The 26,036-nt window shown below is 49.2% G+C and overlaps 1 protein-coding gene across 2 annotated transcripts; it reads right to left on the reverse strand.

Annotated features, from left to right (window-relative positions):
- Positions 1 to 3,020: 3,020 nt before the first annotated feature.
- On the reverse strand, positions 3,021 to 24,944 carry PGM1 (phosphoglucomutase 1). Of its 2 annotated transcripts, none has more exons than XM_021537929.2 (11): positions 24,639 to 24,944; positions 14,112 to 14,274; positions 13,182 to 13,328; positions 12,101 to 12,226; positions 11,379 to 11,569; positions 10,909 to 11,063; positions 9,963 to 10,078; positions 6,763 to 6,898; positions 5,128 to 5,311; positions 4,215 to 4,349; positions 3,021 to 3,256 (listed from the first exon to the last, which is right to left on the reverse strand). In XM_021537929.2, exons 1-11 carry the CDS (start codon positions 24,882 to 24,884, stop codon positions 3,167 to 3,169), a joined length of 1,689 nt encoding a protein of 562 aa, XP_021393604.1. In that variant the 5' UTR covers positions 24,885 to 24,944; the 3' UTR covers positions 3,021 to 3,166. The 2 variants fall into 2 exon arrangements, with proteins under 2 accessions (XP_021393604.1, XP_021393603.1); XM_021537928.3 differs by lacking the exon at positions 24,639 to 24,944 and adding an exon at positions 17,854 to 18,243.
- Positions 24,945 to 26,036: the final 1,092 nt, after the last annotated feature.

The raw sequence follows: 26,036 nt of genomic DNA on the forward strand, positions 1-26,036 counted from the left end.
GCCTGGCCCTGCTTTTTTCTGGTCCCAGTTCAGCATTTCTGGGATCTTCCCAGAGCCTCCCACGGCTGGGAATGTGAGGGAATACTGAGGGAAGGGATGAGACAAGCTGGTCAGTGTCTGAAAACTGAAGGAACAAATGGGATTTGATTTCATTTCAGAATTTTTTTAGTTTTTCTGCTGCCACTTTCTCCACCTGAGCCTGGGCACAGGCTGTCAGTGCTGTGATAGGAACATGACAAAGAACACATTATTTTCAGTAGTACCTGGAAATTTTGCCCAAAACTCTATGTGTTGAAGATATCTGGGGATCAGATTTTGGATTTTATCATGTGGAACTACCCCATCAATAAAAGCACTTGCAGTGTTTTCCTGAGCTGTTTTAGGTAGTGTCAAACCTGTGGGTTATGCCAATATTTCTGCATAGGAGCCCATCCTTAGGGACCAGCTGGGCAGCCTGGGCACTCACCAAGGCTTCAGAAACTCAGGAATTGGGACTGAATCCCAGGATTATTGATGAAGTCACAACAGAGTGAGGTGTGGCAAGACCCTGCCTCGGCTGGTGGTGGCCCAGAGACTCTTTACCAATGCTGCCATCTAGAGAGAGATACTGCACCTCCAGAGTGGAAAATCCTCCAGAAACCCAGGATTTCAGAGCTTTTGTGCCTCAAGAACAGGAGTTCAACCATCTCCCTCGTGCTGGGAGTCACCCTGGACACTGGGGGACAACCCTGGACACTGACTGCTGCCAGCTCAACTCCTGGCCATGGCACCTCTGCTCGAGCAGCCAGGCTGGGACAGGGAATTCCTGAGCACAGTTTGGGGCTGGGCTGAGCTCTGCTCTGCTCTGGGCTCTGCTCTTCCCAGGAAGTTCTTGGGATGTGTTTCCAGCTCTGTGCAGTGCAAACTGCGCCCAGAAATGAGATCCTGCCTTACGTAAAGGTTATTACAGCTGAGACATCTGGATCTCATCGGGCTCCTCTGGGACAGGAGTCCTGAGCTCTGGCCTGGAGAGAGGCAGAGAAAGAGCAGGAGTCATTTTTCATGCAAATCTCCATCTGCAGAGGGGCTGAGTCTCTGCAAACCCCCGTGGCCACGGCTTTGGCAAAGGCAGCCCATCGATGCTGCACAGACTGACCGTGCTCCCCTGTTCCTGCTCTGTGCCTCACCTGGAAGGGATCCACCAGGATCCAGCTCGGGGGTAAAAGTGGATTTCCTGAGCAAATCAGGACTAAGTGAACCTCAGGAGTCTCCCATACCTGGAGCTGCACCAGCTATCCTGAACCACAGCCACTTTCCCTGCATGTGCTGTGCACTCAGGGGCGTGCTGGCACTGGGGCAGCTGCCAAGAGCTGCATCCTGCTCAGTGACCCAGAGGCAAATCCAGCCAGGCCTCCCCAGAGGGATCTCTGGCCAGCAGCCACAGAACCACACAATCATTCAGGCTGGAAAAGCCCTCTCAGACCATTGAGTCAGACTGTCACCACTAAACCATGTCCCCAAGTGCCACACCCACGTTGCTTTGAAACCCCTCCAGGGACAGGGACTCACCACTGCCCTGGGCAGCTGCTTTTGGGGAAGAAATTTTCCCAAATATCCAACCTAAACTTCCCATGGTGCAGCTTCCTCTTGCTGAGTGGCCAGTATCAGAGAAGAGCCCAATCCTCATTTTGTTCCAGTGTCCTGGCAGGGAGTTGTAGGAACATTCCCCCATGGCACAAAGCTCCAAATCCCATCAGCCTGAGAGTCAAGGGCAGCACAAATTGTCACAGGGGAAACACTTTGGGCTCTACTTTGCAGCTCCTGTAGGTGTGGTGGGAAGGAGCAGCTGGAGGAACTGAGCCCAGATAGAGCCATGAGAGCACAGGAAACTTTGCCTCTCCTTCTGAAGGTGCTGAAAGAAGCTGGGAGCCCCAGAAGAGGAGAGCTGTGTGTCACCAGTGAGCTGTTAGTACCAGGATGGGCAGAGAGCAGCTTTTAGCACAGTTTGACTGGAAAACACTTACAGTTCCATTAGGAGGGACCCAGGACTGCCCTGCTTTAACAAGAGGCCAACCATAAACTCCAGGGTCACTTGTTCACACAATGCTTGAAAGGCAAATTAGAGCAGGCAAATTGTTTTTCCCCCACTAATCCCAGCTTCCTGGTTTAGTGCTCTGCAGCCAGCCAGGAGGGAAACCTCTGGAACAATCCTGCCAAGGGAAGCACTGGGCAGGCACAGGATCACAGCGTGGAAAACAAAGCTCTCCCAGCCTCAGCACAGGGCCCTACCTCATTTTTTAGACTTATTTGCATCTGGTCTTTGAAGGTTTTTATCCACCTCACAGCAGAACTGTCAGTGCAGATGGAGCAGCAGAGACCTCTCACCTGTGCACAGGTGAGATAAAAAGCCTTTTGTCAGCACATCCAGACTCCCTTGGAAGTGGTGCTGGCAGGCTGGGATGAGGGTGGGATTTCCACATTCCTGGGTAATAGAGCTGCTCCCCCAGGCCTGCCCAGGGACCCAGCCTAAGTTTCAGACCTGTGCAGAAGATGAGATGGGACACAGATTGCAGGATTTGGGTGGCAAATGCAAGCAAACCAAGAGGGGATAGGACCTAAACTCGCCCTACTAATGGGAGTACTTCCAGGAAAAGGGCAGGAAGGTGCATCTGCACAGCCTTAACATCAAACCAAGCTACAGCTGTCTCCAAAGTGACCCTCTCTGTGCCCTTGGATAAGATATTTCACATTAATGCCTGCAAATCTGATTATTCCAAGGCTCTTACTTGTCCCCATTCAAGCAAACAAGTTCATCCGAACTGGGATAAAGTATTTGTGCTTCTTTCCCAGGAAAGTTTCCAAGGTAGTAAAAAAAAAGCCTGTGAATTATTGAAGAATTTAGTGTCCCCTGTTATTCCTAGAGCCTTTTGTTTAAGGAAAAGCCAGGAGTCCACGTGCTGCCTCAAAAGTTGTGTAAGGAGCACCACACCCAACCTCCAGCAGTGCCGGGGACAAAGAGAAGCAGCATAAGGGACAAGGGGTGCTGAGGGCTGGGGTTTATTGTCTATCCTTAGCAGCAAAACAGTGTTCTTAAATACAGGGATAAAATCAATATTCCTCTTTTAGTGACAATTTGCCAGGGGAAGGGGCTGGGCTGCCCCAGTGCTCGCTCCAGCCCAGGGTGGCTCTATGTGATGACGGTGGGCCCCGAGCGGCCGGTCCTTTCGTGGAGCTGGGAAAGTTTCAGTGCAATGGAAATGAGAGGTGCCAGCATCACCTGCAGGGAGGAAAGAGAGGGCTCAGAACTGCAGAGCTGCACATGCAGCCTTCCCACGCCGCATCCCTCGCATCCAGGTCAGCCTGGGACACCCAAAGCTCAGCTCTCCTGACTGACTGGGGCTCACAGCCTGAGCTCTGGGACCAGGGACAGGGATGAAGTGCTCAGAGAAAATCCCAAGCTCCAGTGGTGCTGCTGCCGCTTTCCCTCTGCTGTATCCCAAACTCCACGTCAGCACAGGACAAGTAAATCCTAAATTCCCCTCCACCCCCAGAATGGGGGATTTTCAGTCTTTTTGTTAATTATGGCACAGTAAGTTAGTCACAAAGAGCCCACAGAGTGTTTGCTGGGGAATACAGAATCAAAGAATATCCTGAGTTGGAAGGATCCCCGAGGATCATTCAGTCCAACTGCTGGCCCTCCACAGACACCCCAACAATCCCACCCTGTCCCTGGGAGTGTTTTCCAAACACTCCTGGAGCTCTGGCAGCCTTGGGGCTGTGCCCATTCCCTGGGGAGCCTCTTCATATTCTGAGTGAAAAACCCTTTCCTGATATCCTTATATCCAGGCTAAACCTGAATATAAGAGGAGGATTGTTCTCCTCCAGTGCCTACAAGAGCTCAGCAGCATTTGCAAATGATGTTGCAAAACATTTTCTGAACTCAGTACAAAACAGGGCAGTCTCACCTCAGGTACAGCTGCATCCTGTGATCCACTGATTTTTTTTTAAAGCAGGCACAGGGATAACACAGACAGGAAAACTGTGCTGTGGCAGACGCAGCCGTGAGGGATTTCCAGAATACTTACCCCACACTGAGCTTTTTTTAAATAATCCTATTTATACTGGCATGAAAGATACAAACCTCTGGCACATCCACGCAGCTCCAAGCAAAACAGGGCTAAGAAAGTGCTGAGCTCTGGCAGCCAGCAGTGGCAGGAGTGAGGTGCAGCACCCACCTGTGGGTCTTGGTTGATCTTCTGAGCATCCTTCTCGTAGCTGTCGATGTAGAGGCGCACGGTGGCCCCGGCGCTGCCGGTGCCGCTCAGGCGGAAGATGATGCGGGAGCCATCGGAGAAGATGAGCCGCAAGCCCTGGGAGGGAGGGAGGGAGGGAGGGAGGGAAGCTCTCAGCTCTAGGCTCCTGGGTAGCCAAGGGCTTTTCCATGATCCCCATGGTGCCTCAGGTTTGGCTTTTATCTTCTTCAGATCCTGTGCTGCTTTAGTGTGAAATTCTGAGATTCGTATTAGGGGATGGTGGGCTCCCTTCACAGAGCAGAGAGACAAAACAATTCCTGCTCCAGCTGGGCACCAAGGACAAATGATCCAAATCTCAGCCCCAAGAGCATAAACAGCAAAATCAAGAGAGAAAAATAAGAATGGGACGTCATGTGGTTAAGCTGGAATTGGACAATGAACTCCAAGATGCAAATGGAGCAAAACTGATCAAAGTGAGAGACTTTGTGACTAGTCATCCATTTTGTGACCATTTTGGTTCATCTTGGGTGTAGCCCTGGCTGGGCTCGTGTGCTGCCCAAGGTGGATCCATTGAGGAAATCCTTTCAATAGATCCCTACTTTATTCTTTAACTCTGTCTAGTCTCTGTTTTAGGTCAGCCTTCACAAGCATCACCCAGCATGGCTGTGCCTGACCTGCACCCTCCCTCCTCTTCAGGGAGCCACAGAAGTCTCCTGTATTCCCCTCTCCCCACTCCCAGAGGGATTAATGCCCATCCTTAACCCACACTGCAGAGCCTGAAACAAGAGCCAGGGAGCGCCTGGCTGTCAGACACAGCATTCCCAACCCACTGCTCCAGATGGAAACAGGACATGGAGAAAACAGTCCCAGCTCAGCCCAGGGGAGCTGTGCCCACCTGGTTCCTGGAGACGCTGCCATCCACGGGGTCGTTGTACTCGAAGTTGTCGGCTTTCTCCACCGTGTAGACTTTGTCCCCGCTCGACAGCTGCTTCCCCACGAAGGAGCGGTCGAACATCACCGTCTCCAAATCCTTCATCATTTTGTTGGCAGCATCTGCATCCACCTCCTCGTAGTCGTACCTGCAGCCAGCACCACACACAGGGGTTAGGGAGGGAGGATGCAATGAGTTGTGATGGTTTGGGATGCCCTTCTCAAGTTCTGTGGGTGTTCTCTGCTCCCACCCTGGAAGGCAGGACAGGCAGAAAAGGCACATCAAAGCACCAGAACACTTTGCCCAGAGAAGCTGTCCCCAGATCTCTGGAAGTACCCAAGGTCAGGTTGGACTGGGCTTGGAGCAGCCTGGGACAGTGGGAGGCATCCCTGGCCATGGCAGGGGGTGGCACTGGATGGGCTTTAAGGTCCTCCCAACCCAACCCAGTATGGGATTCTATGAAAAGAGGGGAGGATCCATGTGCAGCACTACATCACATCCACACAAATCCTTGGGATACAGCACAGCACATCACAGGCATTTGGTGCCAGGAGATGAAAGCACAAAGTGCTGTCTCACACCAAGTATCACAGACAGAGGGCCAGGGCCAAGATCCAACTGACTGCCAAGAATTTCCTGCAGTTGTGCCCACAGCACCCCACCAGCTCCCTCGTGGTTACTGTGAACAGCCTCAGTGCATCCCCCCAGCAAACTGCAGCTGTGACTGCAGCAGGAAAACATCCAGTGCCAGCTTTGATGTCCCTGCCCGGGTAGGAGAGGCAGCAGAGAGTGGCTGGAGCCCACTCCAGGATCCCAGGATTTGTGCCGCTCTGTTTGCCGCCCTACCCCTGCGCTCAGCCTGCTCTGCACACACACCTCGAGGGCTAAAATGCTGCCTTCTCATCCTAGACTTTGGCATTTTTTCCCCCAGGTTTCCATGCTTCAGATGTGTGCTGGATTTTTGGTGAGTTGTGGGGGGGAAAGAAAGAAAAGAAACAAAGGAAAGGCAAGTTCTTCCATTTGGCAACTTCAGATGGAATTTTCACATAGATATTCCAAGCTGAGAGATTTCTGCCTAATGCTTTCACAGTGTTCCCACCTCTGCTTGTGTGCAGGCTGGTTCTCATTCCTTCCCTTGCCATCTTCCATGTCTACTGCAGCTTAAATTTGAATATTTGGGGACTGGACAGGAACTCAGCCAGGTAAATAACAGCCATAGGGCTGGGCATCCATTCTGTGAGATGCTGCTGTTGCTGAAGATACACCAAATTAACTTGTGATGTAGGGTCTCAAGGACATTGATCCCATGGCAAAAATTACTCTTGAAGGAAAAAAAATCTCAATTAAAAGAAAAAAAAGGTGCTTTGCACTTATAAAATATCCAGACTTTGGTACCAGATTTACATCTGGAGTAACAACCCAAAGCTGGACACCACGAAGGGTTATGGTGAAGCACCATTTCGTGGCACCCAGGAATTCTGCCAAGTGTTTGGGAAGTGCAATGACACAGGAACAGCCTGGTGGTGACACAGCAGTGCCATCAGAGCTCTGCTCTGCCACAGGACAGAGAATGGGAGGTGTCAGGAGCACTTTCCCCACCTGGTGAAGAAGTTCCTGCCGTACTTCTGCCAGTGGTCCTTCATGATGTCCTCCACACTCTGCTTGCGGGCGGCCAGGATGGAGAGCCAGGCCAGCACTGCCCACAGCCCGTCCTTCTCTCGGATGTGGTCGGAGCCTGTGGGGAGCCACAGCACAGACACAATTCCCACTCCTCACACCACAGCCCCCACCTCATCTCCTCTCTCCCCTCCCCCTGCACAGCTCAAAAATGGGAAGCATTTCCAGAGCTCCATCCCTGCTGTGTCATTAAAATGGGTCGGGATCTCATCTGCTCCAGCTCCGGCCCAAATAAAACACTCAGCATCTTTTAAAACACCCACACTCATCGTTCACACATCCTTAACTCTGTTCCCAAGGAAGTAATGGGGAATGCACAGTGAAAAAGGCATCAAACAAAAAACAAAAGGCAAATGCAAAGGAGCAGCTTGAGAAGGAGAGCATCAACAAGGAGAACATCAAAATCCTCAGCAGCTGTTGTGTCCTGTCTGCCAAGGAGCACCCTGGGATCATCTCCTGGCCCAGCACCAAGGGGAACGTCAGCCCTCCTGAGGAACCAAACCCCAACAACCCCAAAATCACCCCAGAACAGAGACCAGGAGAGCCTCCAGAGCCCCTCTCTTGGCTAAAGGAGGATTCACAGAATGCCAGAATGTGTCAGGTTGGAAGGGACCACAGTGGGGCATCTGGCCCAGCCTCCCTGCTCAAGTAGGGCCATCCCTGAGCCCAGGATTGCATCCAGATTTTTGATGTCTCCAGCAAGAGAGATTCCACACCTCTCTGCGCAATCTGTCCCAACAGTAAGGAAGTTCTTCCTCGTGTTCAGGTGGAATTTCCTGGGCCTCAGTTTGTGCCCGTTGCCTCCTGTTGTGGATTCCCCTAAAGCTGGCACAGCAAGGAGAGCAGGAAGCAGCCAGAGCCAGCCCAGCCTTGCCCTGGAAGCACAGTGGGATCACACAGCACTATCCCTTGGGAAACCCGAGAGGTGCTGGACCTTACACAGCCCCCAAATTAAATGGGATCAGATGACCCAGAGCACACCCAGCCCACACTCGGTGCCTCTGGCGTGCTGGTTCCACCCTCTGCCCCACAGATGCAAAGTTTTCTCCTTCCCACTCTGGAAAACCTCCAAACAGGTATTAAAGAAATGCCAGGAGCACTCCAGAGCTGCCATGTCACCCTCTGAAGGAGTGCCAGAGTGGGAATCCTCTGGGAAAGGGCTGGGGGCAGGACAGAGGTTATGTGGTGCTTTGCACAAATCCCACTGTTGTAGATGTGGCCATAAATTATCCCCACGGTCCCTCAGGGTGGAGAGAGCTGGGCAGAGGTGATGGAGAGGAATTCTAAATAAACACCAATCCCATGTGATGTATCAACTTATTGCCAGAACAAAATACCCAAGGAAGCAAGCAGGAATTCTGTCATGTCACATTACTCTAATTGCTGCTGCACTCCAGTCCCACTGCCTCACAGTTTGTTTCAATTTTTACTGGGTCTTTTGGCTGCTCCTTCACCTCTCTCCCTTTCAACACTCCCATTCTGTCCAGCTCCAAACAACTCCTCATTAGCTTCCAATCAGCCAACCCTCCTCACCCCTTTTCATTCCTTTTTCCTTCCTAAGTGCATTTGCCACATGGGCAAACCCCTTTGCATTTTAGGGGAGTCCAACTCTCCTGGGCCCTTTCCCAGTCTGTTCCCCTAAAACTGCTTCAGCTCCCACCACTTGGATGTGCTGCTGCCTGGCCAAAATCCCAAACCTCTCTCAGACTGGAATCACTTTGATTTTTGGGAGGCAGTCCCTTAGGGATGGAGAGAAACTGAGCTTGTTGCTCATACAAAGGTGGAAACAGTTTTGGGAAGCTGCTCATTTGAGATCATCTCCCATCAGCAGCTCCAGGAATTTGGTTTTATTTATCTCCTGAGGCACCACTACCCTCTCACTAGCCAAAGTCCAGGATATAAACTCAGCAGATGCTGAAATCACTCAGGGCAAAACTCCAGAAGCTTTCCTTACTTATTATTTACTTCAAGATTTCCTTACAGAGATACCAAGTTCTCTGAAATTCACCTTTTCTTCCAACCCACAGCCAAATCCCAGTCAGATATCAGAGTAATATCTGACTGCAAAAATATTGCCCCACAGCAGCCTGCTGTCCCCCAGAGCTGTGATCCCATTTCCTCAGCCCCAGGAAAGCTGGGTAATCCTTTCCTGCCAAGCTGTGCATCCCAGCTCCACAAAGCACTTCAATCCAGGTATTTGGGGGTTTAAGGCACCCCCACACAAGCTAAAAGGTTTTTCTGGGCTGATGGTATGGAAACACACAAGGTTTGAGTGAGAAATTCCCTCAGGACCTTGTGCCTTGCATATCCCACCAGAGACCCTTAAAGAACAGGAAAAACAACATCACAGGGAGAATTCAGACCAGATAAAACTCAGCCTTTGTGCAGGAGTCAGGTGCTGATTCAGAGCCCTGCCTGCAGGGAAGGTCCATTTCCACAGACAGGACACAAAAGCACAGGGGAGATGCCAGGGAGAGCTCAGGGAATGCAGAGACCTCCTGGGAATCCTGACTGTCCTGAGCACCCTGCTCTGACCTGGAGCAAATCCTGCTCCCATCAGCTTCCCTGCACACCCCCAGTAAATTCCTTGTGATGTTCACTTTGTTTCTCAGTAACTCAATAGCTCACTTAGACTTTCAAAGGCAAGTGTTAATTTAAACTTTATAAATCATACCTTGTTTTCAGAACAGGAAAATGAGGGCCCTATTAAGCTCAGAGATTTAATAGTGACCTGAAACCTTCCCTAATAGAACTCCGTGCTCCAAACCGTATTTCTTTCCAGAAATGAAAACATTGAGAAGGTTTTCCTGGCCACCAAGAGTTGAAAAATACATTTAGCATTGCATTTAATCCCCACAGACTCAGTGACTGGGCTACTAAAGAGGCCCCCAAACTTCCATCTCCACGTGCCTTCCTGGAGAGCTGGAGGAGAAGGAGCTCCTACCTCAGAAAACCTTTAGCATTGTGTTCATTTCCACACCAATTCCTCCAAGCTTTTTTATATTTTAGTATTTTACAAGTATTAACAACTGCAGATGAAAGATAAATCCCAAGCTCTAAGGAATAAACAACTAAGAGGAGGAACACCACCATCATGGGTGAAATTGGGAATGCTGACTTACCTGTCCCAAAACTTTCCTCTCCACACAGAGACAGCTTGTTTGCATCCATCAAGTTTCCAAAGAACTTCCAGCCTGTTGGAGTCTCATACAAAGCAATCTTTGTGGCCTGGGCCACCCTGCCAAGGTAAGAAGGCCAAGTCACATCCCTGGATTCTTGGTGCTCTCTGGGAAAATGGGATCAGCAACACACCTGGGGTGCCACTGAAGGCAAGGAATGCCATTGCTTTAGAAAAATCCCTCAATTTCATCCCAGTGTGATATCTGGGAGATGGGTGGGATGTGCATTTACAGAACAGATACAAACACACAACTCTTCAAAGTGATTTTAGGCTGCAAATCTCAAAGCATTTCACCAAGAAAGCGTCACTATCAAATTTAAGGAAAAGAAGGGTTAGTAGAGTAATTTGTTTGGGCTTATCTATAGGGAAGAGAAAGAGCCAAGAACTCAGCTCAGCTCTGCCACGTCCCTAGGCAGGGTTTAACCATCAAACCTCCCAGGCAGGGTTTAACCCATCAAACCTCGCTGCTGCCCTGGCACTGCCACACTCCTCACCAGAGCAAATGTATGGGATGGGTCAGGGTGAAACACATGGAAAGGGGCACACCGTGCCCTGGCAGGGCTCCCTGCCCTGTGCCTGCCCACAGGGAGGTTGTTACCTGCCATGGGGGGGTTGTTACCTGCCCAGGGGGTTTGTTACCTGTCCTGGGGGTTTGTTACCTGTCCTGGGGGTTTGTTACCTGCCCGGGGGGGGTTGTTACCTGTCCTGGGGGGTTGTTACCTGCCTGGGGAGGCTGTAACCTGCCCAGGGGGGTTGTTACCTGCCCAGGAGGGGTTGGTTACCTGCCCAAGGGGTTTGTTACCTGTCCTGGGGGGGTTGTTACCTGTCCTGGGGGGTTGTTACCTGCCCTGGGGGGGTTGTTTACCTGCCCTGGGGGGGGTTGTTACCTGTCCAGGGCCCCGCTGGTGGGCATGCTGCGGGCCAGGCCACGCACCCCGGTCTGCTGGAAGTAGGGGATGCTGAAGATGTTGGCAGCGATGACAGCCACTGAGTCAGAGGGGTTGACAAAGAAGCCATGCTTGCCCAAAATCATGTTCCGGTCCTGGGGGAGACAGCACAGGCACAGCTCAGCTCCCTGCCCAGCCCATAAACCCAACAGTTCCCAGAGGTTTTTTGAAAATTACATAGTAGTGTCTCCATAGTGTTTTGCCTCCCTGCTGATTTTTCACAGCTGTGAAGTTATTTAAATACAGCTTGGGATTATTGACAAGAGTATCCAACTATTTCTGTGGTGGCAAACTGCAGCGAGTGGTTCACTTCACTCATGATTACAGAGGGGAGAGGGAGAGAAAAGGTGCACCTCAGTCTCCAGAGCTGGTCAGAGGGAAAGAAGGGGAATTCTGAGCAGATCCTTTACCCCATCTCCATCAAAGGCAGCTCCAAAGTCATACTCTCCTGTCTTCATGGTCTGCACCAGGTCAGCAGCATAGGTCAGGTTGGGGTCGGGGTGGTGGCCCCCAAAGTCCTCCAGGGGGGTGCAGTTCACAGCTGAATTGGCTGGGGCTCCCAGCTCCTCACACAGGATCTTCTTCACATAAGGGCCCACAACTGTCTCAGCAAAACAGAGAGGAAGATTTTGGCTCAGCCTCCAGGCAGCTCTGCACCAGCCATAGTGCCACCCACCTCAGGCTGCTCAGTTTGGGTCACTTTGGGTGGTTTTTGGTTTAGGAGCTCATATCAAAATCCACCCCATCTCTGCAGGTGTCCCAGGCCAGGTTGGACAGGGTTTGGGGCAACCTGGGCTAGTGGAAGGTGTCCCTGCCCATGGCAGGGGTGAAACTGGATGAGCTTTAAGGTCCCTCCCAGCCCAAACCATTTCAGGGTTGCATGAAACATTTCACAGAATCCTAAAATGGTTTGGGTTGGAAGAGACCTTAAAGATCAGCTCATTCCAACCCCCGAAACACAACACTTGACAAAAGAAAATAACACAAGACATAAAAAGTTTGCTCCCAAAAATAAGAATCCAGTGTGCTACAAACCAAACCCCACAGTTGCAATATAAATTCCTGTCTGAAGTAGGTGACAAATCCCCAAGGACCCCTGACCCCACAGTGCCCCAAGCCCAGCCCTTTTTACCCCCGTGCATGGCGTCGATGCGAATCTTGAGCTGGTTCTTCCCTGAGAGCAGCTCCTTCAAGGCACTGAAGTCAAAGATATTCCTCAGCATGCTGGCATAGGCTTCCACAGAATCCACAATTTCCACTGGAAAAGAGCAGGAGCCAGGGATCAACCCTCACAGGCTGGAACTGTGATAACCAAGCCCTGCTGCTGTGCTGAGGGTCCTCAGAGTGAAGGGCCAGGGCTCAGCACAAAGCCCTTGGACAGCCCAGAGAATCAGAATAAGGACAGGAATAATGGGGCTAAATTAGGGATTTAATTACAGGCTCTCCCTGCTAATCAGGTCACAAGTGGACCAAAAAAATCAAACTCTGCTCCCAGTTAAGGCTCCCTGGACTTCCTTCCAGAGGGCTCAATCCCACTTCACTTAAATTTAAAAATTTGTATATAAATCAGATCTTTAATTTCCACTAAAGTCAATGGGAAGTGTGAACTTAATAGTTCAAAAAGTTGCACCTTCACAGCCAACATAAGAACAAAATACAGCATAAAAATCCCTCTACAAAGAAATAGAGACTGAGAGAAATACCAACTTTTATCATCTTATAACTTATTTCTTTGTTAATTACAAGCACCAGGAGATGATAAAAATACTTGCAGTATTTTAAAAAGTCTTTTTCTGATTTATTTTCATATTTCATTGCTGACTGACAAAAGTCACATGTAAAATGTAACAGCTTTTCCACTCACAGCAACAACTTTTATATGTGAAACCATGGAAAAAAGTCAGTTGAAAGATTAAACTCAGCAATTTTTAATTAGGAAAATGCACTGTAACTGCATTTTTCTGTTTTCAAGTACATGTTGGCCTCACAGAAAAAAACAGCCTTTGATTTTAGGAAAGTTTGATGGATCAAGGTTTTGCTACTGAAGTAGAAACTTCTGTAGGACAGAAAATGGTATCAATCAAAATCAACAAATAACTAAATGCCAGGAGCAATGTCCTCACCAGGATTATGCAACAGATGAGGAGAGGTCTGAAAGGTCACAGAAACACCACAATTCCTCAGCCTTGCCAAGAGGAGGAACATTTGTTTACCTGTAAATGGCTTAAATTTGTTCTCCAAGTCAAACTGCTGCTTCCCAATGGTGCCCAAGTCCACCTGGAGATCTGGGCAGATTGCATATTCCTCAATTTTCTTGCTGATTTGGAAAATTTTATCTGTGATGGCTTCAGGAGCAGGACCTGCAAAATGAAATGGGCAAGTGGAAGATGTTAAAAGAGTCCAGCTGCAAGAGGAGTGAACTTCAGGAATACAGCAAAGACCTGGGCTGGGAATGGAAGAGGAACCTCAGGGAATGAGGGGACCAGAGCATCACATTCTCCACTAGGGAAACCAATGCTCAGGGCTCTGATTCCTGGGATATGAAGAGAAAATTGGATTCTCAGGTGGAGTGGGAAATGAATTGTAGGGAATTCTCAAAGCCTGACAGAAGGCTCACACAGTGTGCATCTGTATGCAAACTTTGAGATGAGAAATGCTGACTTAGAAATAGGACAAACATTGCTGAGAGAAATGGAACTAGAAACAAGTTTCCAATGGGTGGCCTTGCAAATAAGACCAGATACTATAGAGAAATAGAACAGTGAAAGATGTATTGTGTTGCAGTATTGTAGTAGGACCAATGTAGAGTTATTGTAAAGGATTGGCTTTAAGGCATTTACAGCATGGTGTGACTAAAGCTGATAGGCCAAGAAACACTTACAGTGTACTGTAATTAGGAAATAGTTGGCTTCTGATTGTAATAGAGTGAATATAACATCTGAATTGTCTCACCCTTCCCATGAAACTGAAAATGGTTTGGGTTGGAAGGGAACCAAACGGTTGGGTTGAAAATGGAACAGAAGTTTTTAAAACGCCTCAGTTACCCCATGTCTGGGTCAGAAAAGGGCTTAATCCCACAGGGTGGACACGAGAAACAAAGAGCAATAACAAGAGTGAGAAGAAGGCAGCAGGAAGGGCCTGACCTCCGTTGGCAATGTTGAATTTGATGCCGAAGTCGCCGCTGGGCCCGCCAGGGTTGTGGCTGGCCGTGAGGATGATGCCCCCGATGGCTTTGATCTTGCGGATGATGCAGGACACGGCCGGCGTGGACAGGATCCCGTTCTGCCCGATCACCAGGCGCCCGATCTGGCAGGGGAGGAGCACAAAACTCTCTGAGGGCAAAGTCCCGAGCCAGCCTGTGCTGGTGTGACAGCCACACTGTCTGCTTCTGGCCACAGAGACAAGCAGACAGCTTTCCCAGGCATCCTTCTGGGAAAGGCTGTCAGAGGATCAGAGAAAAGAGCGAGAAACAATTCTCATCTTAACTTGCTACACCTGGTATTGTGAATGTGGAATGTGTTACAGAGATTTGTTTACCAAAGGGTGGTTCTTAATTAACCAGTGGTGATAGAGTTTTAATTAAAATTACATTTAATTAAATTAATCAAATCCACGTGTAGCGAACTAGGGTATAAAAAAGCAGTGGGTTTCATAATAAAGAGAATGAATCAGCCTTCTGTAAATGCATGGAGTTCATGTAACTTGTTGCCCAGTCTTGGCCCATTGCACTGACAGTATTGGAGGTTTGCACAAATGGGACAGGACTGCTGGGACATTCTCCTTGGGCTTTATTGTGGCATCAGTCTCACGACATGGTTGAGACACTTGAAATATGGCAACAACTCATGTCCTGTCAGCAGCAGCCAAAGATTTGTTTGGTACAGAGCATTTTAAAAACTTTCTAGCCAATAGCATATTGCTAAAGCTTACAGATAATTGTTCTAGCCAATCACTAAAAGCACAGCTACATCTGCTTCACACTATGTTTGCTTGTATGCTTTCTATTAACACTACACAATACACAATTATTAAGTTTAAAACCTTCTACTATGATGCTAAGAATGTTTTTCTGCAGTCTTAAGGTCTATCTTGGCCAAGCCTAAAACTCAAACTATTGTTTCATGTCTTTGCTTGCTGTACTTCTATAACTTCTCTATTTTCAGCTAGCTCTAACTTCTCTGCTCTGTTTCTGAGGCTTGCTTTCACAGCTTTCTGGAAGTCTTCTTATCTTTACTATTTCCCACACAGCCCAAACCCCAAACCCTGCCAACAGGTGAAGCACAGCCCTGTTCCTGCAAAGCTCCCCACAGCATATCCAACCCCGCTCTGTTGGAGCATTTCCCTCCATGAATGCTGCACTTGGATGTACTGAAGGGCTGAGCTCTCCACAGGCATTAAACACCACAAAAAACAGCATTCCCTCTGGCTGTGGTATCAAAATTTGCCTTCAAAACACACAATGGAGCAGAGAGAAGCCAAAAGAACACAAAACTTGAACATTCTGGGAGCAGCTGCATGTTCTTCCTTGCAGTGGGCAGCACACCTCCTTCCCATAAATCCAGGGATATCTCTGAGATTGGATCCAGAACAATGTGCTGAGCGATACACCAGCTCCAGAACCCAGGCAATAAACCAGGAGGTGGAGAATTCCCTGGAAGAACACACTCCTTCCCACAGCCCCAGATGAGGTGACAGGATTTAAAACCACAGCAGACTCCTCTGCACCAACCAAGGGGGTCAGACCCAGAACACACTGGGAAAAGAGGGATTTCATTCCGTCACAAGCTGGAGCAGGAATCAAGAGGAGCATTCCCAAGCTGTGGTGGGTGCTGAGCCAAGGGCACAGGATGGCTGTGATTCCTGTCCCCTGGCACTGCCAGGTGCTAAGCCCCAACCTCGCTGCCCATCCCAGCCCAGCTGTCACAGCCCAGCTGCTGGCAGAGCTGCACTTCTAGCAAATAACAGCAGAAATGTGAAAAAAGCACTTTACAAACCCAAAGTGAGGGCCCTGCCTCCAGCTGCCCACAGCAGCTCATACTGGAGCCCTGACTGTGCCCACACACTGATCACTCATTTATTGCACCTTACGTTTCATCTGATGCAGGGTTTGCTTTTCCCTCATTCTCAGACACCCCTTGTCCTGTGCTTTATTCCAGCCTCCAAACCTTGCTCCTTCAGCTTCCCTGAGAATTCATGGGACCTCACGCAAAACTTTCCCTCCTGCTCCCCAGTTTCCCTCTGAGGGTCACATTCTGCAGCACCCCTGGGCATCAGTGCCCCAGGAATGCTGCAGAAGAAGGGGAAAATAAGGAAAGGAAGAAACACTGGTTTCCATGTGAGCTGCTCTGTGATTTGGGTCTTCCTTGGCTTCCCAAAGTTTTCAGCTGCCATTCCCCACCCATCCAATGCTGAATTCTTTGTGGTAACCACTGGGGAAGGTTAACAGTGTAACAATGTGCTGAACGATTTACACATGATCCTTTTTGAGTCTGTGGAATTTCTTATGAGGAAAACCTCAGGCTGCAAGGATGGACAAACACCTTTCATGGATTTCTCAAAACAGACCCACTTTGTGCAGCAAGTTTGGGTTACAGCATTTCCAAACCATCCAGACAATAATTCCACCCTGGTTTTACTGAAAGCCCCATGAGGATGCACACAGGGAGCTCCTGCAGCCCCTCCTCCCCCCAGGAACACTGGGAACACTTTTCCAGGCCATGGAAGTTGGTGGCTGCAGCTCCATGGTGGCCCCAGCCCATCCCTGCAGCCTTTTCCGTGCAGGAAATGCAGCCCAAGCCACCAATCCCACACCCTGAGCACAACACTGACAGGCACCAGCCAGACTGAGAAAAATCCATGGAAAATAGCCAAACCACCCTCTCAATCCCATTTAGGCAGACCTGGGCCCAGGAAAAGTTCTTTGCTAGAGAGCAGAGTCTGAGCTGGTGAAGATGAGCCCGATCTCCTCTCACCAGGAGATCTGTCCTGGTGCTGGGCACTCCAAGCCTGGCTCTGTGAACATTTTCCAGCTCTTCTGCTCTGCCCATACACTGATTTCAAAGGAAGACATTAATCTGCAATGCCTGAAGATATTTCCCCCACAAGATGGAAAATAGATTGATTTTTTAAATAAATGAAAAAAAAAAATCTCATCCTATTTTCCCAGTCACTACCGATTACACTGTCCTAGTCATGTTTTTTGTCAAATTCCTAAAATCCAGGTCCCTTTGCACAAAGTTTGTTCTGCACTGAGATCCAGGATAGACAGCAGAGCCTTTTCTTTTAAAAAAGCAGAAAGAAACAAAGACAAAAGCCCATTGCATGAACCACAATCTTGCACAAACACACAAACCTCTTGCTCTGCTTCCAAAACACAGAATTCCAGCACAACTGAGCTCCCTATAAAGGCTGTCACTCACTTGCTAACCCTCATATCAATTTTCAAAGGCTCCCTAAGCATTTATCTCACTGCCACAACTTACACCTGGTGAGAAAGGCAAAACATGGTTGTTTGTTCTCCTTTGCCACTCTGGTGGCTCTCCCTGGTAGTTCATTTCTGAACAGTATCAGGGCTTTATATTCTCATGGAAACACTGAAAAATCCACAGGTGCCAACAGCTTGGGACATGTCAAAGCACAAAACAGGAACACACAAACCCCAGGCAGAATTTATTTTCCTTTCTCCACGTGCACTCCCTGCCCAACTGCAACACTTAGAGTGAAAAACCAGTAATTTCTGCACTCCCCAACTGATCTGCCATTAAAAACATTGCTATTAACAGTTAAACAAAGCCTTTGGGGAAATTAAATCTCACAGTGCCTAATTTCTGATGGATTTCTGCTCAGCCAACCCCACAGGAATTCAGCCCTTTAACATTTACCAACCCCGTTGGCAGCAGCCATTTGGACAATCAGTTCCACTGCAGACTTATTGAGGTACCTCCCATCACCTCCAACCACCAGAGAGGCTCCTTGGCGATCCCTTAGGTCTATGGAAAAAAATATACTCTGGATAAAATTCTGCAAATAGTTCAGCTTGGATTCAAAGTAGAAGGTCTTCCTCCTCAAGCCGCTGGTTCCCGGTTTCTGGTCGCTGTAGGGAGCTGTTGGCACCGTCACCAGAGGCAGGGGAGCGTCTTCCATGTCCCTTTTTCACACAGATGCATTTAAAAAGTCAAATATGGCAAAATTAACCCCCAAAACCTTGACACAGCAATGGCCCACCTATGAGCCAGGAGTTCGGGGGAGCTGTTGAACACCCAAAAATAACTCCTTGCACCTTCTGTAACCGAAGCCGTGTCCTCACACTTGTGGCAGGGGATCAATGTCAGGGAGAACTCGCAATTCCACACTGCTGTCCCTCACTGGAAAGGATTCCTGTCTTCTCTGTCACCTCCTGGTTGCCACAGGCACTGCTCCCAGCCATCCCATGGAGCCCAGCAGTGTCAATCCCTGTGGATCTCCCTCAGGCAGGGAGGTAGGAGCAGCCCAGCCCTGCTGGGATGTGTTTTCCCAGATCCACAGGCCAGGGCTGGGGCACGCTGGGCTCTGGAGACAAACTTCCAGCAGGATCCTGCTGGAGTTATTTTGCAAAGTCTGGTGAGTTAAAGGTCACTCTTAAAATGGAAGGGAACAGATCTGTTACCTCCCGTTTGCTCATGCGACTCCTGCCCTGACAACCTGACTTCCCACGGCTCCCTGAACCACAGGGAGAATTTCCAGCAGAAACAGCTGGTCAGCCTTTGACTGGAAAGCCTCATGAGCCTCAGCAAGTCTCATCCAGATTAAGACCACAAAAAACCATCAAATGCTTGGGAGAAACTGCATCCCATAATGCTGCTCATTTTGGGGCAGCCTAAACACAAACAGAAAGAGACTCAGATCCCATGAAACTGCTGTGGAGCCTCATCACCCCAAGCATGGGGAAGGTAAATGAAAGAAGGGAAGGTTGTGGACTCCCCATCCCTGGAAGTGTCCAAGGCCAGGTTGGATGGGGCTTGGAGCAACCTGGGATAGTGGAAGGTGTCCCTGCCCAGGGCAGGGGGAATAGGATGGGCTTTAGGGTCCCTTCCCATCTAAACCATTCCATGATTGTAAAATCAGCCTTTCCTCCAAGCCTCTTTAACAACACTCAGAGTCCTCTGTAAACAATATATAGATAACACTGGAGCAATTAAAGAACAGACACTTGGTAATGACTCTGTTTGTCCCACCCTTGAAGGCAGGAAAAAGGAGTTGTGTACAAACAGCTGAATTGTGACAGGTCTGAAGGTGCTCAGGGACTCTTCCCTGTGCTGGTTCTGTCATTGCTCCAATAATTGACATCTTTTCTTCCAAAAATGATCACAGAACCGTGAAGTTTGGAAAAGCCCTCTGAGATAATCCAGATAATCCTAACCTTGCCAAAGCCACCACTTGACCATGTCCTCAGGATCCTGATTTATCCATCAGCACATTGAAATGGAGTTGGATAATTTGTGTGACCCAACACACCTTTTACCCCAGCAGTGAGACTGCCTGGGATACACAGCAACACTGGTTTGTGTTTCATCCACCCACACTATTCCAACATCTTGCAGCTCTCTTTACTTCCATGCAAAAGCCCAGGTTTCCCTCTAGTGGCACAGAACCCAAAATCCAGCTCCCAAAATTACACCTGGCAGGAAAAGGCCCAAGCAAGCTATTTCCCTGCTTGCTGCCCTGGGAAATGCCATGGCATTAAGTGACAGGAGGAGGGCACAGGACACCCAGCAGTGACTGCAGGATGTGCTTGGATTCACTGGCAGGGAAAAGCCTGTGAAGGGTGGGGATTTGTGTGTAATTCAGTGCATGTGGAGTAGACAGAGGAATTAAGCTAAATTAAGCAGGGGAGGAGGGTCATTCATGCAGTGTTTATGTACATAAAGTCAAGCACATTCTATTAAATTAATATTAAAATAATATTATAATAATAACATTTCTGCTGAGGATGACTCTAGTGCAGGCAGCCATGGCTGGGAGTGGCATTTGGTAATGCCAGAACAAATGGAGCCCAAGAAAAAGAAATAGATTGCAAGGGTGTTATTGGTCATACAAGGAGTGCTGCTCACACTTTGCTTCTATTAAGAATTAATTAAAAATCCCAGTTTGGAAGTTGCTGTAGAGATTCCAGAGGGCAAAAAAAGATATCTGGCACCATCTCAACAGCACAAGTGCACTCACATTTGAATCACTCCAGAAGGAAGAGACAGTTCTGTTCCTACAACAACTGAAAAGTTGGGTGGCAGAGACAGGGACTGGCAGGGCTGGGAATGAGTCCCCATCTCCAGGTTTGTCCCACTTGCAGGGGTTGAGCCTTCCTTTCCAGGGAAGCACACACCAGCCACCAGGATTGTGAAACCTTCTGTTCCATGGGCAGCCCCTCAAAGCATGCCCAAATCTGCATTTTATCTCTGCTGTCCAGCCCCCGCAGCAGGGAAAAGGGGAGGGATTCCAGCAGTATTCCCTCAGTGCTCCAGGATTTCTGGCCCCAGCCTGCTGAGATAGAGCCCCTAGCTCTGAGTGCTCTTGGAAATCTGCACCTGAACCCAAAAAACACCTTCCACTACCCCAGGTGGCTCCAAGCTCTGTGCAACCTGGCCTTGGACACTTTCAGTGATCCAGGGGCAGCCACAACTTCCATAGAAAACCTGTGCCAGGGCCTCAGCACCCTCACAGGGAGGAATTTCTTCCCTACAGAATGCCCTCAGCCAGTCCTGCTGGAATCTCCCACACCCAGACCAGATCCTCTCTGAGGGCTGGTCCCCCAGCTCAGGACTTGTGCTCCTGGCGAGGCTTTATTTCCTGATTTTCACTTAAAACAAATTTATTTTAAAATCAAGAAGTGATGTTTTTCTGGATGACTGGGTGCTCCTGACAACTGTGTTTGTCCTCTCCCCATCACACCTGCTGTTTATTTTGTTACTCTGCAACTTGTACTATGAATATGTACTATAAGTGTAGATGTTATACTTTGATTACTTCAGAATTCTTCGTTCTTACTGATATCTAAGCCATCTCTGTTTATTTTTAAAATACATTTCATCTCCTCATCTGAAGCATTAATCAATATTTTGGCCAGCTCAGGGTCATGACAGGATGCATTTCTCAATGCTGGTGAGCTCAGATTTGGAATAACACCTGGACAGCAGCTCTCCAGCCCAGCTCCCTGTCCCAAACTTTGCCCTGACAAGGGGAAGGCATTTCTGCCCAGCCAGCCCAGCCCCAGCTAAGGTGTCTGCCCATGCATTGTCCCAGGAGATTACAGCTAAATCCCTGGTAGGATGAATTTCAACTTTGCCTGCTGGATTTGCTGAGATTAACTGCAAAGCACCTTAGCTCTTGCTCTGAGCTGGAGTTTCATGAGTGCAGAGTTTAAAATTCCAAAGGGGCACTGAAACTGGACAACCTAAATACTTAATCACCTTCCACTGTAAACTGACATAAGGCAATTAACTTTACAGGCAAAAAGAGTCTAGGCTGGTGTAAAAAGAGGCTGTGAGAGCTACTGCAGCTGCTGTCTTCTAAAATCCATATCATCTGCAGCCAGGAAATAGCTACAAGTGGTATTTATTTCCTCACTTTAGATATCACATCTCAATTTCCCCTTCTGCCTCTGAGAAAAACAGTAACATAAGAAAGTCAGAAATTGAGGTTTTTCCTTCTGGCCTGAAGGATCCAGGATCACCACATCTAACCCTGGTTGTTTTTTGGAAGAACTTTCTCTCTCTATAAGCACTTTCTTTTGATTATTTGAATCCCAGGATCTTTTACTCAAAGGGAAGATCTCAGTGGGAAATGGTGTGGGAGCTGTGGCAGAACAGCACAAAGAAAAAGGGAGCTACCAAAGGAGAGCAGTGATAAATAAATGCAACAGGTTTGAGCACTTGGTTTCTCTGGGTAACTGAGGGGACAGAAAGGTTAAAGCAGCCAACACAAACTTCCTGGGGGAGAGAGCAGCATTCCTAATAAAAGCCTGATTGTCCTGCAGCTATAAAACAAAAGCAGGCACTATTTAACATGCAAGGCACAGCCTGGCACTCCAAACACCTTCAGTTAGGAAGGAACCAAGGACGCAGTAAATTTGGGGAGCAGCAGGCAACAGTGTCACTGCATCAGCCTAGTGCTGCTTCTATCATCACACCTGGATTTACAGTTTCTGTCCTTTTTGACATAAAATTATTGCACAGCCACAATTCTGCTGATCAGTGATGCTCCAACAGGAACTGTGAAGATCTGATTTGTGGATTTAAAGAGTCAGACTCACCATGTGGGAATAATACCAAGGAAAGCTGGCACACAGACCAAAACAAAGCTGGTAGGTTACACTGGATGTCAACTGGGAATGGCAAACAATTTCAGTTTACTTACAGAAATGTAAATTTTAAAATAAGATAAACGCCCCTTAATCTCAGAACTACAAACAGAGTAGTTGCTACTTAAAAATAAATACTTAGTTCTATATTAACCATTCCTGGTGGAGACAAAAGTCAGGCTAATTTTAGCATCCTTTCCTTTTATGTTGTAAAACTGAAGATCATTAGTTGTGGTCCTCAGGTCTGTCCTGTACCTGAGAGCACCATTTGACCAGATCTTAACACCACTTGATTTTAAAGCATTCATCAACCACCTCTTCATCCTCAGGACCAGAAATGCACTTTTCCAGCAGTTTTCTTAGAATTACTCAGCTTTTCTCAACATGAGGTTGCTGAGTTTTCCCCCCAGACCTGGCTGCTGGAATCAGGAGATATTTGAGTCCCAGCACCTGGACAAACCCACAGGAACAAGTTCCACGTGCTGGTCCCTGTTCTGCAGGGCACTTTCTTACCATGAATGAAGTTGTCCATCCTTCTCTTTGAAGGGCAGGGAACTTCCAGTCACTTCATATTTACTATGAAGAAAGAGGATTTTAAGAGACTTACTTAACTACACTGTGGTAACCACCAGGGAACTGATATTTGCAATTACAGAGAAACCCCACAAACCAAGCATCCCTTAAGCATTCCAAAACACATCAAAATTTATTTAAAACCAGTGCTTTGCATTTGCTAAAGAAACCCTCTGGTTTTAGTCATTTCTTGGGACCAGAGGGTTTTGCTACTCTTGAGTTTGGCAGTTTCTGCACTGCCTTATTTAGGCCAGAGCTGCTAAAATGTAGCACATATCTGTAATCAACTTTCCAGTGCCCTCTGTACCTCTGGTTACTTAGCCAGGCTTTACCTGCTGCTCATTTATCAACCTACATATTCTTCCACACGTTGCCTTCCCCCACCTCCCATTTTTCCTGCCTTTCCGAAACATTTTCTGACTTTAGAGCCAATTCTGTCCCAGCACTTGGAATTCACATGGATAAAATGCTCCAAGGCAAATTCCTGCCGGCAAAGACAGCCCTTGGGAGCCGCTGCTGCAGCTCTGGCAGTGAGCTCAGCTCTGCTCCTACGTGAGTGGCTGCACGGTCCAGGGGAAGATCTGAGACATTCCCAGCCCTCCACGCTTCCCAAAACACCTCATCAGCCCCCAGCACGGCTCTAGCCCAGGCCTCTGCTTCTGGGATGGAGCTGAAGTGTAAATGATGGAGAAGTCAGTGCCTGGAATGCTGCCACATCCCACCAGGCCCCTGGTGCGCATCCAAAAAGCTGCACAAACTCACACTTCATCCCAGGGAACAAGTTCCCCACTCTGCTTATTCACAGTGATCCACAGGGATCCTGTCTGTGTGTGCAGGAATGCTGCATATTCCAGCTCCCACCCCCTCCCAGAACAAATAAATAAAGCAGTGCCTGCTGCTTTTCCATCAGGGAAGGCTGCTCTATCCATCACTTCCAGAGGTGCACACAGCACCCAGGGATGCTGGGCTATGGAATCAGAGTTCAGCAGCTGCCACACATCACAAAAGACAAATTTCTACATGGCTTAAAATTAATATGAACCAGTTATTTGCTTCTTTATGCCCTAAGAAGATGGCAATCACAAATTATTGGGGTTTTTTCCTAAGAAGTCAGATATTTACAGGTATTTGGGCACCTGGGAATCTGAAATAGATACCTCTGAGATTCTACCCGTAGCACCAGCACCCTCAGCCCCTCTCTGCTTTGTGGTCCATGAAGAAGAATGTTTGCTGCTGGCGCAGGTGTCCCAGGAGAAGGGGATAATTTTCCTTTGGAAAAGGGTTAATGTAGGGGAAAGCCTCCCTTTGCAAACTTGCCTTCAGCACATCTCTCACCACCAGCATCACATTCCCTGCTGGAATTCCCTTGGGCTGAACTAACCCACGGAGGAATCCCCCAGCATCGAGATGCACTCCAGTGCTGTGGAAGGGAACGCTGTCCCCTCCCAACACCTCTCCGCCCGCACTCCGTGCCGCTGGTTTGTGTTTTAACTAGAAAACACAACCACAGAAGAAGACGGAATTAGAGCAAAGTCGTGTTTGCTTCCATACCTCCGCCCTGGCCAATGTCCAGTCGCTCCCGCAGGCAGGCAGAGGCTGCCGGGGGGGTTTTCCTGCGTGGACCTCGAGCTGTCCCCCGCCAGCTCATCTGTCACTCACCGCGTTACTTCCACGCCGAGTGCCAGCGATTTCCGCCGGCGCTGCGCGGCCGCGCTGCCGGCGGGCGGGGAGCGCAGCCCGGAGCCCCGGAGCGCCCGGTGCTTACCCCGTTGGCGGCGGCGATGCGGACGATGAGCTGGATGGCGTCTCTCATGTAGAAGCGGCCGTCGCCCCCCACCACGAGCGTGGCGTCCTGGCGCTCGGCGGGCGGCACGGTGGCCAGAATGCTCTGGATGAAGTTCTCGGTGTAGTTGGCATTGCTCTGGAACACCGTCACCCGCTTGCGCAGCCCGCTGGTGCCCGGCTTCTGGTCGCCGTAGGGCTTGGTCTGCACGGTCACGATCCGCACCATGGCCGGCGCCGGGAGAGTTCCGGGAGCCGGGGGGGACCGCGGCCGCCCCGCCGCCGCCGCCCCGCGACCGCCCCTTAAAGGCACCGCCCGCGCTCCCCGCCCGGGAGCAGCCCCAGGGGACCGCATCCGTGTCCTCCCCTGTCCCGTCACAGCCCCCAGCGCCTCCGTGTCCTGGTGCTCTGCTCCATCCGAGCCACTGCCGCGCAATTATGCAATGGTTTAGGTTTAGGAAAGAGCTTTAAGATTTTCAAGTCCGGCCGTTCCCCAGCAGTGCCAAGGCCACCGCTTAAGCCGTGTTCCCAAGTGCCACACCCACACGGGTTTTAAATCCACGCAGGGATGGGGTCTCCACCACCGGACCGGACACTTTCCATCAGGAAATCTTCCCTGAGATCCAATCTAAACCTTCCCTGGCACAACTTGAAGCCCTTTTTCCTTCTCCTGTCCCTGCTCCCTGGGAGCAGAGCCTGACTCCTCCTGTCAGGGCGTTGTGAAGAGCCAGAAGGGCCCCCCTGAACCTCCTTTTCTCCAGGTGAACCCCCAGCTGTCCCAGGTGCTCCAGACCCTGCCTGTCCCTGTGGCCAGCAGCAGGATGTCCCCACAGGCCTGACAGACAGGCCCTGGCTCAAGTGACCACCCCACAGAAGCAGGAGCCCCCCAGAGCCCCAGAAGTGGGGGCACGGAAGGTCAGCATTAGCAAAGCCTTGAAGAAGCTGAATTTTGTTACAGCTCTAGTTCTCAAAAAAGGGTAACATTCCAGAAATTGAAATTACCTGATACAGAGATTTTTTTTCTCCTAAATGTCTCCCCTCAAAGAAAATAAACTGGTACCTCTGTTCAACCTTAAAAAGAGAAGCTGGATTTTTTCTGAATTGGTGGTACCTGGAGTTGGAACAAACTGAAAAAGATTCTGCAGATACAACCAAGATCTCTAATCTCAGCTCCTCCAAGGCAGGAAAGGTAGAACCTGCCATGGAGACTTTGCATAAGTCCTCACTTAAAAAATTGGATAATGAAACCTTTCCTGGCAGCAGGAGGATCAGAAAATAAATGAGGTTCCCTGTGTAGTGCTGTGCCGTGTTTTTTACCTGCAGCAAACCCAACTCTTTCCACGTGCAGTGATTTCTCAGCTAAGCCCTTCTTTCAGCTTTA

Source organism: Lonchura striata, chromosome 9, assembly GCF_046129695.1.
Source record: "Lonchura striata isolate bLonStr1 chromosome 9, bLonStr1.mat, whole genome shotgun sequence".
In the NCBI taxonomy this organism is placed as follows: domain Eukaryota; kingdom Metazoa; phylum Chordata; class Aves; order Passeriformes; family Estrildidae; genus Lonchura; species Lonchura striata.

Coding starts and splice junctions, on each gene's coding strand:
- PGM1 (XM_021537928.3), bottom strand. CDS start 18,111: ATGGAAGACGCTCCCCTGCCTCTGGTGACGGTGCCAACAGCTCCCTAC. Junction 13,329..14,111: donor ATTCAACATTGCCAACGGAG/GTCAGGCCCTTC, acceptor TTCATTTTGCAG/GTCCTGCTCCTGAAGCCATC. Junction 11,064..11,378: donor CTGCCTTTGATGGAGATGGG/GTAAAGGATCTG, acceptor TGTCTCCCCCAG/GACCGGAACATGATTTTGGG.